Consider the following 12,826-nt stretch of genomic DNA (forward strand, 5'->3'; position numbering starts at 1 on the left):
TGTTCTTAAGACAGGCCTAGATGATGTTACAGCTGACAGGCGCCTGCAAAAATATTGTTGGCTACTCTAGGTATTCCGTCTGAACAAATGGAGAACACAGTGTTTAAAAACAAATCTTGATTATATATAATGTATAGCAAAACTGTTGCCACTCCTGCCATTTCTGTTTAGTCCATCATATTGAACATATAATTCTAAGTATTACCCAGATTAGTCTCGGGCCCAGGGCCTTGTTTGCTTTAATTTATTTTCATAGTGCTAAATTGAAACTGATGTTTAATTCCAAAGAACCTGCAGTTTTGCAAACAAAACAAATGCAGTATACATGCATTGCATGTAATTAATACATGTCTCATAAAATCCTCATCAAATAAGCCAATTTAAACTCCATTCGGAATCCCCAACATCATTGTTTGGATTTTTCTACCCGTCACCACCACCCGCCATACCCAAGTTTGCTTCAGGTGTGGTTGTCTCTTTTTGAAGGCTAAAGGTTTTGATGTATGTGGTATTGTGTATACCGCAAACCTAGCTGAAAACCAGCAGAGTTGAAGAGCTTCTAGGTTAAGTACCTCTAGACCTGTCCACCTCAATAAACACATTTGAAGATGGTGCGGGCCGGCAAGGGGAGTCAATGGAGTTCCATCAGGATGGGGGTTATGTGATCATACTTCTGCATCCCCTAGATAAAATGTACTGCAGCATGTAGGATGCCCATAATGGGTGTCAGTGTCTGGTCTGAGAGGCTATTGAGCAGGGTGTTGCCACCATCTAAATACAAGAGTATGAGGTCTTGAACAGCAGTTTTGAAGTAGCTTTCCGGAAGAAAGTTTCACTTGGATCTAGCGTCTCTCACTGCCTGCAGTCACATACACAACATATTGTATCTTGTGTGCTGGAAAGTATATGTATTAATTGGAAGTGAAGAACGAAGTGGCTTGGAGTCTAATTTTGTTTGTTATGCATGTTGCCTATCGTGCTGTTACTTTCCAGTTATTTTAATAGAATCCACCGTTTGGATTGTTTGTGTCCGAGTTAAATGTGTGTGATGTGACCTCTAAATGCTTCTGGAAATATCATTTTACATTGTCTCACTGTACGGCTATTCATGAGGGCTTCGTAGAACCCTTTACATCCAGTTTTATTGGCCATTTCCATATAAAACATTTATGTCTTCCTGTTCCACAGGTTTTTATCTGGCCATCTGATGACCAGCTCAAGGTCACTGACAAGTTTTACTTTAAGCGCAAGGTCATTCGGTCGCTCCCTCTAGAAGTTACAAAGTACTTAGTAGAACAAACAGGATAACATTTTCTTTTTATTCTTCTAGTGAAGATTCAGTGTTTTTGAACAGAAAGTGAACTTTTATCCCTTGTTTAAACTACATGTTTACATAGAAAAAATGTGTCTCTTGGTTGTATGATTTCACTCCCATTAACTAGTTTGAAGTCTTGTGAAATCATCTTTTACTCGTATTTGTGTGATTTACTAAAACTCACTTTTTGAGGTAAAGATTTTAAATATTTGCAGGTGTATTGTCAGTTTTGTTAATATTATAGCTTTAGAAACTCTAGTATTTGCCTGCATAGAGCATTTGTCCCAGCAGCTGTTTTATTTTCAACATGCCTCCATGAATTTTAATTGTTTGATATATTCCTTTTGTTGTCATACTATAAATCTTTTTTTCTTTTTCATATAAAGCGATATGTTCAGCTTCAAAGGAGGTATTGCAGAGTAAAAGCCTGAAGCAGTTGTTGGAAGTTGTTCTGGCATTTGGGAACTACATGAATAAAGGCCAGAGAGGAAATGCTTACGGGTTCAAAATCTCCAGCTTAAACAAGATTGCAGACACCAAATCTAGCATCGACAAGTAAGCACACTTTCCTTTTTTTCAAAAGACCGATATTTGACATTCCTTGATTTAGCCCTGAGGCTGTGCCATGTAGAAATATCATGCTTAAGGATACAGACATGTTTCAACCCTTTGTCTTTACTGTGGTTTTTCTTTTTTGTTAATTCTAAATCAGGTGGCAAATCTAGAACTTCTGATATAGTATACAATGATAAAATGTGGTTAGTAAACTTAAAAGAATGGTTTATGGTATGTCCAGGTTATCTTTGCAAGTCTCTTATGAAATGAAATCCATATACATCCGGGCTCGTACCACCAATGTGATGAGTCTCAGCTACATTTGCTTTCACTTGCTAAAATGTGAACTTTGTGATGACTGGCACTAGAACTTCTCCCCTGGTGTCCTAGATGTCTTGCACACAATCTCATACTGGTAACCTGCTATTCACAGCCTGTATACCATTTCTCTGTAGTCACTATATGCCACTGAACAATTGATTGTGACCAAGTTGAAAGGTGCACTAGGCACATAAAATGCAAGCCTGCAACAGAACAACAAAAGCACAAAAAAAAGAGAATAGAGCACAAAAAGTGATAAAGGATATCAAAAACAGAGGGACAGCTATAACAATTACAGCAAGGATATACATGGACTTATAAAATGTGGAAAAGACAAAAAGAGATGTGTGGAGCAACCAGTGAAGGCAAGAATGCAAATTTCTAAGCAGCTATCTGGGTTGTGACTAGCAAGCCAGCCCCCAGAATCTTAAATAGATGGGAAAATAAGCTGTTCTTTTAATCTAACTAATTGCTTGTTTAATAAAAAAGAAAAAAGTCTGAAATTCTAAAGAGGAAAAAGTTTACTCATTCAAAAATCCATTTGATGTGCTACTTTTAAATGTAAATTATAATATATATTTCAACTTCGGAATATTATCGGACAGTAAGTCCACATTTGTAAAGCGCACAATCACCCGTAAGGGTCTCTAGGCGCTGGGGGCCGTCGGGAAGATTAAGCGAGCTATTGCCCAGAGTCACATGGTGCTGGGCTAACCTGCCGCCGGAGCCGGGGATCGAACCGTGGTCCCCAGATTCCAGCGTTAATCGCCCTGGCCGCAGCGCCACACCTCAGCTGTCATTCAGGTGGTTTATAATTTCACTTTCATGAGATATTACTTTTGACTTCCGAGATAAAGGATGTTGACCTTTGTAATCTTTCCCATTATTATTATTTTTTTACATCTCACATACCTGCATCCCATCCTCAAAATGTCACACAAATATTATGCAGTTACTAAAAGCTAATGGTTCACTGCATCCTTGCAGCTTTTATATAATAGGTGTCAGCCGTGTCAAACTGTACCATATCAGTGGGGACTACAATGGGAAATGAGGAATCTCCTCTTTACCTTAGAGTGTGTCGACCAGCTTCCTGCAATAACAGAGCTGTCAGGGATTACTGGGCTCCAGTCGTAAATTGGAGTTGATGACTACTGATGTCCTGGGGCGACAATACTACTGGATAACCAGGTTCTCCTCTCCAGCACTAGATGCTCTTAGGGTAGCGAGAGCAGGCCAAGGCTTACTCCAGAATATGAGCTAGTTTAGACACTCAGAATACAGTTTGCTTCATATTACCAACTAATGTCAGTTTCCAGACCAGCTTCCCTGACCCACAGGTGCTCCTGACCGCACTTCTCTGATAGGGAGGTTGGCCAGTACATCTCTAAAGCTCATGTTTTAAAAACTGGGAGCAAATCTACTAAAACAGCCGCTATGCCTCCACCATCTTGCGCAGAGCCTCTGTAAACTGCTTTAAAGAGCCTCTTTGCTACCATTTATACTTCTTGGCTATAAATTTGGAGTTCGCTAGCCAGCTTTGCAGTCAGTGTGCATCTAGAATAAGATAAAGCAGCAAAAGTTCAGAAAAGAAATCCCTAAAGTTTCTCTCACATCTCCATTAAAAATGTTATGCTCTGTATTCTAGCATACTTGTACTTAACCTCAACTTCTATATGAATACTGAGAAAATAATCTTAAATGGCATCTACTGTGTGGGGCATTGAGGGATTTGGTTATTTCACCACATGTCACAGGACCCCTGCTTATGGTTAACACCCAAAAACATTATTCATGTAGACAGGTTGCTCTTCTCAGTCCCACTATAGTAGAACGTGTGCTGATGTAACACTAGTGTGACAGGAAAATATCTATCATGTATGTCCGCAGATACATGTGCCTAGCATACTCCTGCCATCTGGTGTTGGGCTTGAACATATGTAAGTTTTTTTTCTTTAAAGAAGTCTATTGAGTCTATTACATGGCGGTGACTCATTTCCTCAGTGTATACTCCATCTTAGATAGTCCCCCCCCCCCCCCCATTGGTTTCAGACATGCACAGACTTGGCTCCATGGTTTCCATGTTTATTCATTTTTAGTCAGACCCCTTTGATGTTTTCTCTACCTAACTCTGTCTGATTCCTTCCAGCTCAAACACTGTTTGTTTTGCACAATTTTTAACGCCGTTCTAGCATTGGCCTCACTGCCATGCCAAATGTCTGTGGGTGGACCACAACAAGGTGGGTAATCTGTGCCTATCCCCTCCCAGGACAGCGCCACTTGCTCCTTGTGCCTTGCCTTTCATTTGAAGAAAACACTATGGTATTGGTGAGATTGCAAATGGGCATACAGCAGTATGCAGCACTAGGACTCTGTCCTGCACCCCAAACACTTATAGGGATGAAGATCTCCTCAGTGCCCAGGAACAGGAGGAAATCGGGTCATCCGTGCTCCCTCAAGCGCAGGTCTAGCCCATGACAGAGTTTGTGTTATAGAATTAATTCAATGGTCAGAAGTAGAACATCCATCTGGTGACAAATAACAGTCCCTGATAAAAACGACTCTCAGGGCCAAAAGTATGCCTACAACTCAGGGGGGAAAAAAACAGACCCTGCAAAGTATCTCAAACCAAGACAGACCATCGCTCTCGAGGGAATTTGGAATCAAGGCCTGAGCATGAGAGTTGAGGCAAGAGCAGCCACAGGCCCCCAACACCGTCAGGCTCCTGTCAGCCCCTTCTAAGCTCCATCCTGAATACATTTGCATGCAAAGCCTATACCACCCAACAAAGATTGTTCGCTTTTCAGCACATTCTGCCTCTTTTTTTAGCCCAGTTATCAGCTCACAGTTCACACAGCCATACACCTTCTAGAAATGTTGACCTCCTGCACTGTGATTGTTCGTCATGCAAGGTTGCACATGCACCCCCTTCAACAGTGTCTGGCAGACCAATGGTCTCAAGCGAGTGTCACTGGGATCAATCAATCATTTGTAAATCAATCAATCATTTGTAAAGCGCACTACATACCCGCGAGGGTCTCAAGGCGCTGGGGGGGGGGGGGCGCTACTGATCGAATAGCCAGGTCTTGAGTATCCTCCTGAAGGTCAGCAGGTCTTGGGTCTGTCGTAGGGTCAGTGGGAGGGTGTTCTATGTCTGGCGGCGAGGTGGGAGAAGGATCTCCCACCGGTGGTTGTTCTGCGGATGCGCGGGACGGTGGCAAGTGAGAAGTCGGCGGAGCGTAGCTGGCAGTTGGGGATGTAGAAGGTGAGCCGTCTGTTGAGGTAAGCTGGGCCGGTCTTGTGGAGTGCCTTGTGTGCGTGGGTGAGGAGCTTGAAGGATATCCTCTTGTTGACGGGGAGCCAGTGCAAGTTTCTCAGGTGGGGGTGATGTGGCCGTGGCGTGGTACGTCGAGGATCAGTCGTACAGAGGCGTTTTCGATGCGTTGTAGTTATTTGATGAGCTTGGTCGGGGCTCCCGCGTAGAGGGCATTTCCGTAGTCGAAACTGCTGCTGACGAGGGCCTGGGTGACTGTCTTTCTTGTATCTGTCGGGATCCCTCTGTAGATCTTGCGGAGCATGTGGAGGGTGTTCAAGCAGGAGGAGGAGACGGCTTTGACTTGCTTGGTCATTGAGAGCGTTGAGTCGAGGATGATTCCCAGGTTAGGTGCGTGGTCGGTGGGTGTCGGGGCTGCCCCCAGTGCTGTCAGCCACCAAGATTCGTCCCAGGCTGAAGGGTTGGAGCCGAGGATGAGGACCTCCATCTTGTCCGAGTTCAGCTTCAGACGTTTGGTCTTCATCCAGTGGACGACGGCCATCATTCCTTCGTGGAGGTTGGCTTTGGCAGTGATGGGGTCCTTGGTGAGGGAGAGGATAAGCTGAGTGTCGTCGGCGTAGGAGATTATGTTGAGGCCGTGCTGTCGGACTACGTGTGCGATCGGGGTCATGTAAATGTTGAACAGCGTCGGACTGAGGGAGGATCCGTGTGGTATGCCGCAGAATATCTCGAGTCTTTGGAACGGTATGGGAGGAGGTGGACGCTCTGGGTTCTGCCGGACAGAAAGGAGGTGGTCCAATCCAGAGCCTTGTCTCGGATCCCTGCGGCGTGGAGGCGTGGGCTTAGTGTGCGGTGGCAGACGGTGTCGAAGGCGGTAGAGAGGTCTAGGAGGATGAGTGCTGCGGTCTCGCCTTTGTCCAGCAGTCTAGTGTTGGCACTGGCCAAAGCTCAGTGCTTTCTGCATTGGTGGAGCAACACCAACCTAGTGTAAGGCAGACCTTTTGCAGACCCAGACCATTTCGACAGACCTCTTCCTTACAGATTGGGGCGCACATCTAAACCAGTACACCATCCCAAAAATGTGGCGCTCTAAGCACTGGAGTTGACACATCAGTTAGTTGGAACTGCTTGCCATTCTGCAAGCCCTCAAAGCCTTTCTGGAGGTCATTCAGGGCAAGGTAGTCCTAATCAGGGCAAGCAACATCACTTCAATGCATGACATCCAGAAGCAGGACTGTACACACTCCCCTCAGCTCTCCCACCTAGCACAGAGGATGACACTAGGCACTCCACCTCAAGATTCACTTCATGGCAGAGCATCTTCTGGGATGGACAACGACTTTGCAAACCTAGTCACAGGATGCATCAACAAGTTGATGAGTGGCAACTCCACCTCCGGGTCCTCCATAAATACTTCAGTGTTGGTGTACCCGTGGATGGACCTGTTCTGTACCCTGGAAAATTAAAAACGCCCAAACTTCGCCACGGAGTTTCCACACCCGCAACCATGGGCAAAGGGATATTTGAAAAGCCATATGCTTTGCTGCCTCTCCGGCTGCTTCCCTTCATGGTGAGGAAGCACTTGCAAACACTACTAACCCTCACATGAGTGGTGCCAGCCTGGGCAGACTGTCTTGGTACTCAACTCTCTTGGGGTTGTCACTCTTCCCCCATGAGAGGTCCCCCCTCAGTCCACACCTTCTCACACAGAGGCATGGTCAGGCATCCAGATACCTTGGCAGCTCAATCTTGTAGTTTGACACCTGAAGGTATAGAGTTCTGGTACTTTCAACTTCCACAGGATTGTATGGCCTTATGAAGTAGGTCGAGGGGCCTATAGCATGGGACTGTTTTTTGGAAATGCAAAAAACAGTGAAATGGTACATTACTGCATTTCACAGGGCCTGAATCATTTAAAACCCATGGTCTAGGATATTGTTACCTACCTGTTGCAGTTGCAAAAGGCAGGTGTTGCATAAACCTCCATTTGTCTTACCTTAGCCACGGTTGCTGCCAATATGTAGAACTGAGATATGCCTCTCTACCGAATACCTGTGGTCGTGGGCTTTATGAATGGCCTCAAAGAGGTCATACCCCCACCTCCCCTGGAGTACCTCCCGCTCTTGTGTGGAACCTTAACATAGTTCTTGCCAGACTCCTGGGTATACCCTTTGAATCTATGCATTCATGTGAACTGCTGTTTCTCTCTTATAAGGCTTCCTTCCTTGTAGCGATCACATCCCTTAGGTGAATCAGCGAGCTGCGAACTCGCGCTACAGGAGCCTTTCATCCAGTTTCACATGGAATGGGTCGTTCTTACAACCCGCCCTAGATTCCTCCCTAAAGTGGTATCGCCCTTCCACCTTAACTAAATCATAGAACTCCTGGTATTCTTCCTGCAGGCGGATTCAGTCGTGGAAAGAGCATTGCACTTATTGGACGTCAAAAGGTCCCTCGCATACTACATCGACCGGTCTAAATTATTTTGTAGTCAGACCAGCTCTTTGTCTCCTTTGCAAAACCTCACAACGGTCAGCTCATCTCCTAAGCTAGCCAAGTGGATTGACAAGTGCATTCAGAGTTGTTACCACAAGGCACAGAGGGTTCTACATTCTCTACTGAGGGCGCACTCCACCTTCAAAAAGGGAGGTTCTGAGGCCTTGGGCAACATCCCACTAGTGGATATCTTTAAGTCATCCACCTGGTCAATCCCACACTCCTATCCCAAAAACTAGTGTGTGAACGTTTTAGTATGCCAACACTCTTCAGTTGGCCAGACCTTGCTGAGAACACTGTTTCAGGCACTTGCATCATCCACACACTAGCCACAGCTGCCGGAAGGGTACTGCTATCCAGTCTATGCCCGCTGTTCTTAATCTTTTAACTTCTATGGGCCCCCACTGAATCATTACTGGAATCTGAGGACCCCAACCAAGACGTTTGTGGAAGCATAACACAAGAATACAAAAGCAAGTATACCACAAACAAATGCTAAAATATTGAAATATTTTGTTAAAATTCAAAATCAAATAGACAAAATATCCACATTTTCAATGTTTATTTATTTGTCTACACTTTTTTAATTTTAATGTAATCATTCTAATATTTAAATATGTAAAACAGTCGCGGACCTACAATGGTCCTCAGATCACAGGTTAAGAACCACTGGTCTATGCTAAGCATGTGTATCTACAGCCACACATTGGAAGAACTGACAATGTTATTTTCACTGTAAGGATCTGTTTGTAGGGTGTAGTACTGTAGATTCACATGCATCCTCCGTTCTTCACAAAAGCATGTGCCTTTTGCAGATCATATTTCACTTATCACCTTTGCACTTTGAATTGCGCTTTTTGCACCATACCTTTCTTTCTCACTCCATACATTCATCCACCTGCTGTGTAAAAAGCAACCTAAAATAGAGTCGGTACCCATGCACAACATACACCCAGAGGAGGTGTCACACCATATCCCAGGACTTAAGAGATTTCTTCCAAGTAAAACAACCTGGAAATGTCTGAGCCAAACACTTGATGGCGGGAGTATCTTGAGCATGTGAATCTACAGCACTAAATGCTACAAACAGATGCTTACTGGTAAGCAATGTTCCCTCTAATTATTTTCCTCTGTGTGCGGCAGAGTAAGGTCTCTGTGCGCTGCAGCCAAGGCTATGTGCGCCAAGAACCTGACCGCGCGTGTAAACCAGGGCTTTGAGTGGGATGAAAATACTCTTGGCCGTTACTTTTATGGCCGCGCGGCCAATGCTTGTTTTGCCTTGTGACTTATAATACTTTGCCCAGAGCACCCTCGGTGGCACTAATGGACACAAATAGATAGTTTAAAAGTTATTGTGCAATATCTGTAGCCAAACACTTTGTTTCTGATATAATTTACTGCACTAACTATGCCGCACAATATATTCATTTTTAGGTGGTAACAGATCTCCTTAGAGGATATGTAAATTCGATACAATTCTATTTTAGTATATAGTGCTACAGATTTGCCCCAATCTTACTTCATCCCAGTCCAAAGAGACCACCCACCTGACCCAAGCCCTGCCTACCTCTCAACACAACAAGCCCAGCCATAACAGCCATAATAGTGTGCTCGTGCTCTGCCCGGTTTCACCTTCTTACTAACACAATAGTGCAGATGTTAACTAACGGGAGGGGCCAAAATGGGAGACTCGACGACTCTCTGCTCGTACTGATAGTACCCGTACTCGGGGGCTTCCTTGTCGTCCAGTTTGTAGTCTGAGAATTGGGAGTTAAACTGCACCCCGTTTTCCTTGGCCAAGTGGTAGTTTCATCTGCAGGGGGCTCCTCTGATGGCTCATGGCGGTCACGCAGATGGGGACAGCCTCCGACAGCTCCGGCTCCCGCTGCGAGACGCAAACACATATTCACGGGAGGAAAACTGCAAGACCCTCGTCAAAAAATATGCAAACATCACCCACGCACTTTCCCTGCACTTCTCATGTATGAAGAACGGCTGTGCGCACATAGAATTCAGCTTAGGGAACCCTGCCTGCTGTGCTGAAATGCCCTCTGCAAGGCAGACAGGCTCTGCTTAAATATTGTTCTAATCACATTTACTGAGCATTTGAACATTTCCCTTTTCGTCGATGCATTCTTCCATTGACTGTCTATATACAAACCCCCCGTCCCGCCCTCCATCCACCCATCCAACCCATAGTGTCACTCATCTAGCATCCAAGGAAACTAAATCCATCCATCCATTCATCATCCACATATACTTACATACACCCTATCCACACACTCAAACCCATCCATCTACCCCCTAAGCCCATCCATCCAACCCATAGTGTCACTCATCTAGCATCCAAGTAAAATAAATCCATCCATCCATTCATTCATCCATCCACATAAACTTACATCCACTGTATCTACACATTCAAACCCATCCAGCTACCCCTTAAGCTCATCCATCCTTACATACAGCTCATTCACCCACTCAAACCCAGCCAGCTCCCAAACCCATAACCCATCCATTCATGTGTCCATTCATCAGCACATCTCGAATTTAAATAAATCTATCTATCTGTCTGGCTGTCTAGCTGCATAGAGAATGCAGTCAAATATGTGTGTTCAGACCATCCACATCTGCCAATGTGGGTTCCTTCTGTTTATTTTCTCTAACCTTCCCTCCCCTTTGTCTTTTTGGCTGCATGTCTATTTTTTTAACTAGATATTGTCATTCAACCTGTACATAAACTATACACAAGCTGTATGCATTTATATTTTTCTTTCAACTTTTTCTGTATTTGCCAGTGTGTTTTTTATCCCTGTCTATCCAGTTATCTCGGTGTACCACGGTTTGTTAGTCAGTACATTTTTAAGTGTGTTGTCTATATTTGTCTTCCAGGCTTTTCTCCCTGCTGGCTTCTCTGTGCCTGTGTATTAATGCTAGTGTCCATCCCTTTCTCTCTCATTTTCTGTTTCTGCCAGCTTGCATCGTGGCCACCTGTCTCCTAGGAATGTGTGTCTAATCTACCTTCGTACTTAGGACACTTTCCGCTGCTCTGGTTGTCTGGGTGTATGTCCGTCTGATCGGGGGTCTGCCTGCCTAGCCAAATAGTGTAAAAGTGATTGTTGCATGCGTGCCACTACCACAAACAGTTTCAAGTATTTCAAATACTGGAGCAGGAACATGCACATAGTCTTATAAGTAAGCAGAAGTGTGACATCAAATAGATAGCACCCCGCCCCCTCTGATGATTAACCTGCTTTTGACAAGACCTCCAGGTGTGCCTTCCCTTCTTGAATTCGATGCCTCTTCTATGGAAGATGAAGCACCAGTGGAGACAGCAGCCCTTTCCTTTTATCATAAAGGTTTGCAGACAGTGCTTTGAAGGGAACTATAGAAGTGCAGGGACTTACTATTTAGAGTACCTGCTTGCTCCTGAGGGGTGCCAGTACTCCCCAATTAAATGTATTGCAGCACTTCTGAAAAGTGCCGGTACTCTCCCTTTCAAATTAAAAAAGCGCAGGTACTCGGTACCGGACAGTACTGCCCATTTAAAGCACTGGTTTAGGACTCCAAGAGCAAGCCAAATATGCTCAGTTTGCCAATGCTTGTTTCATGGACAGTCACAACTTGGGGCAAAATATTTCCATTTTATTTGTCACGGCTTGATATGCTACCTTACTTCACCCTATCCCGATTAATGTCACTTGTTTATACACAATATCTGCGTGTTTACCCTTAAATTGTCTCTGCAACTTTATTCTGAAAGTGGACAAACGTGATGACATGCAGGCTGCGTGTGTGCGAGTCACAAGAACAGCTTCACTCTGATTTTTTATCTGCGTGCCTAGACCTGGCAGATTTGTTTGTCAATTGAGCAGGCTACACCATCGCCGCTCCCGGCTGCCTTTTATATAGCATAGAATTATCCTGAGGTGGCTCAATCTGATATTATCGACATCTAAGTATGTGGAAAACAATTTTTTTAAAAAGTTGACTTGGCAACCTTTGGCGAGCGTGTGCTGCTGAAGCGCTCCATGCAGTTGTGGTACCAGGAAGGCTCAGGCACTTCTTATCCTTTGTAGACGACTAAGCCGCAGACGACCCAAGTGGGCAACCCCGGGAGTTCCACCAGCGACGTGCTACGAGTCACCCGAGTCGCCCAGCGCCCTTCCCGGCCAATGTGAAAATATTCCTGTTAATTGCAGCGCATGATGGGCGCTGTGATTAACAGGAATCCTTTCACAAAGGCCCACAATCAGCACCCATTCGCGCTGTATTTAGAAAAGAAATGAAGCAAGTCTGAAAGCACGACATGTGCTTTACACGTCGTGCTTTCAGACTTGCTTCATTTCTTTTCTGAATACAGCGCCGCTGGGTGCTGATTGTGGGCCATTGTGAAAATATTCCTGTTAATTGCAGCGCATGACGGGTGCTGTGATTAACAGGAATACTTTCCCAAAGGCCTCAGGCAACCAGTAAATTGCCTTTTTTCGCCGCTCGCATTTTAAAAGCGGGTGATGGCGGCGAGAACGTGTGCAAGCTTAACATTAGACCATGCGCGCTCGGTGCCTTAAAGGTGCGCGGGAGCGCAGGCGCGCACGTTAGAGGGAACACTGCTGGTAGGTATAATTCTCCTATTTTCTTGCTGATTGCCTGATGAAGCAGTGGGTTTTCTATCTTTTTACGCAGTGAAGGAGTTGATCACTAGAGGAACTCTGCACATGTGACTATGTCACATGTTTGTATATCTAGATCAAGCTCTAAAGAGTCTCCTGGGTTGACTGTTCTACATTTGATAAGCAAAGTGATAAGCCTATTTGCAAGCATTGCTCATATGCTCAGCTCTAGCACTGAACATCCCCGAACTATTG

At 44.9% G+C, this 12,826-nt stretch overlaps 1 protein-coding gene across 4 annotated transcripts in view; it reads left to right on the forward strand.

Annotated features, from left to right (window-relative positions):
* Positions 1–12,826, forward strand: part of DAAM1 (dishevelled associated activator of morphogenesis 1) — a 652,790-nt gene that overhangs the window by 589,087 nt on the left and 50,877 nt on the right. For all 4 annotated transcript variants that reach the window (XM_078660609.1, XM_078660607.1, XM_078660610.1 and 1 more), the window contains one exon: positions 1,702–1,870. In XM_078660609.1, coding sequence (XP_078516735.1) covers positions 1,702–1,870 — 169 coding nt within the window. The remainder of the gene's footprint in view (positions 1–1,701; positions 1,871–12,826) is intronic.

Source organism: Lissotriton helveticus, chromosome 9, assembly GCF_964261635.1.
Source record: "Lissotriton helveticus chromosome 9, aLisHel1.1, whole genome shotgun sequence".
NCBI classification, from domain to species: domain Eukaryota; kingdom Metazoa; phylum Chordata; class Amphibia; order Caudata; family Salamandridae; genus Lissotriton; species Lissotriton helveticus.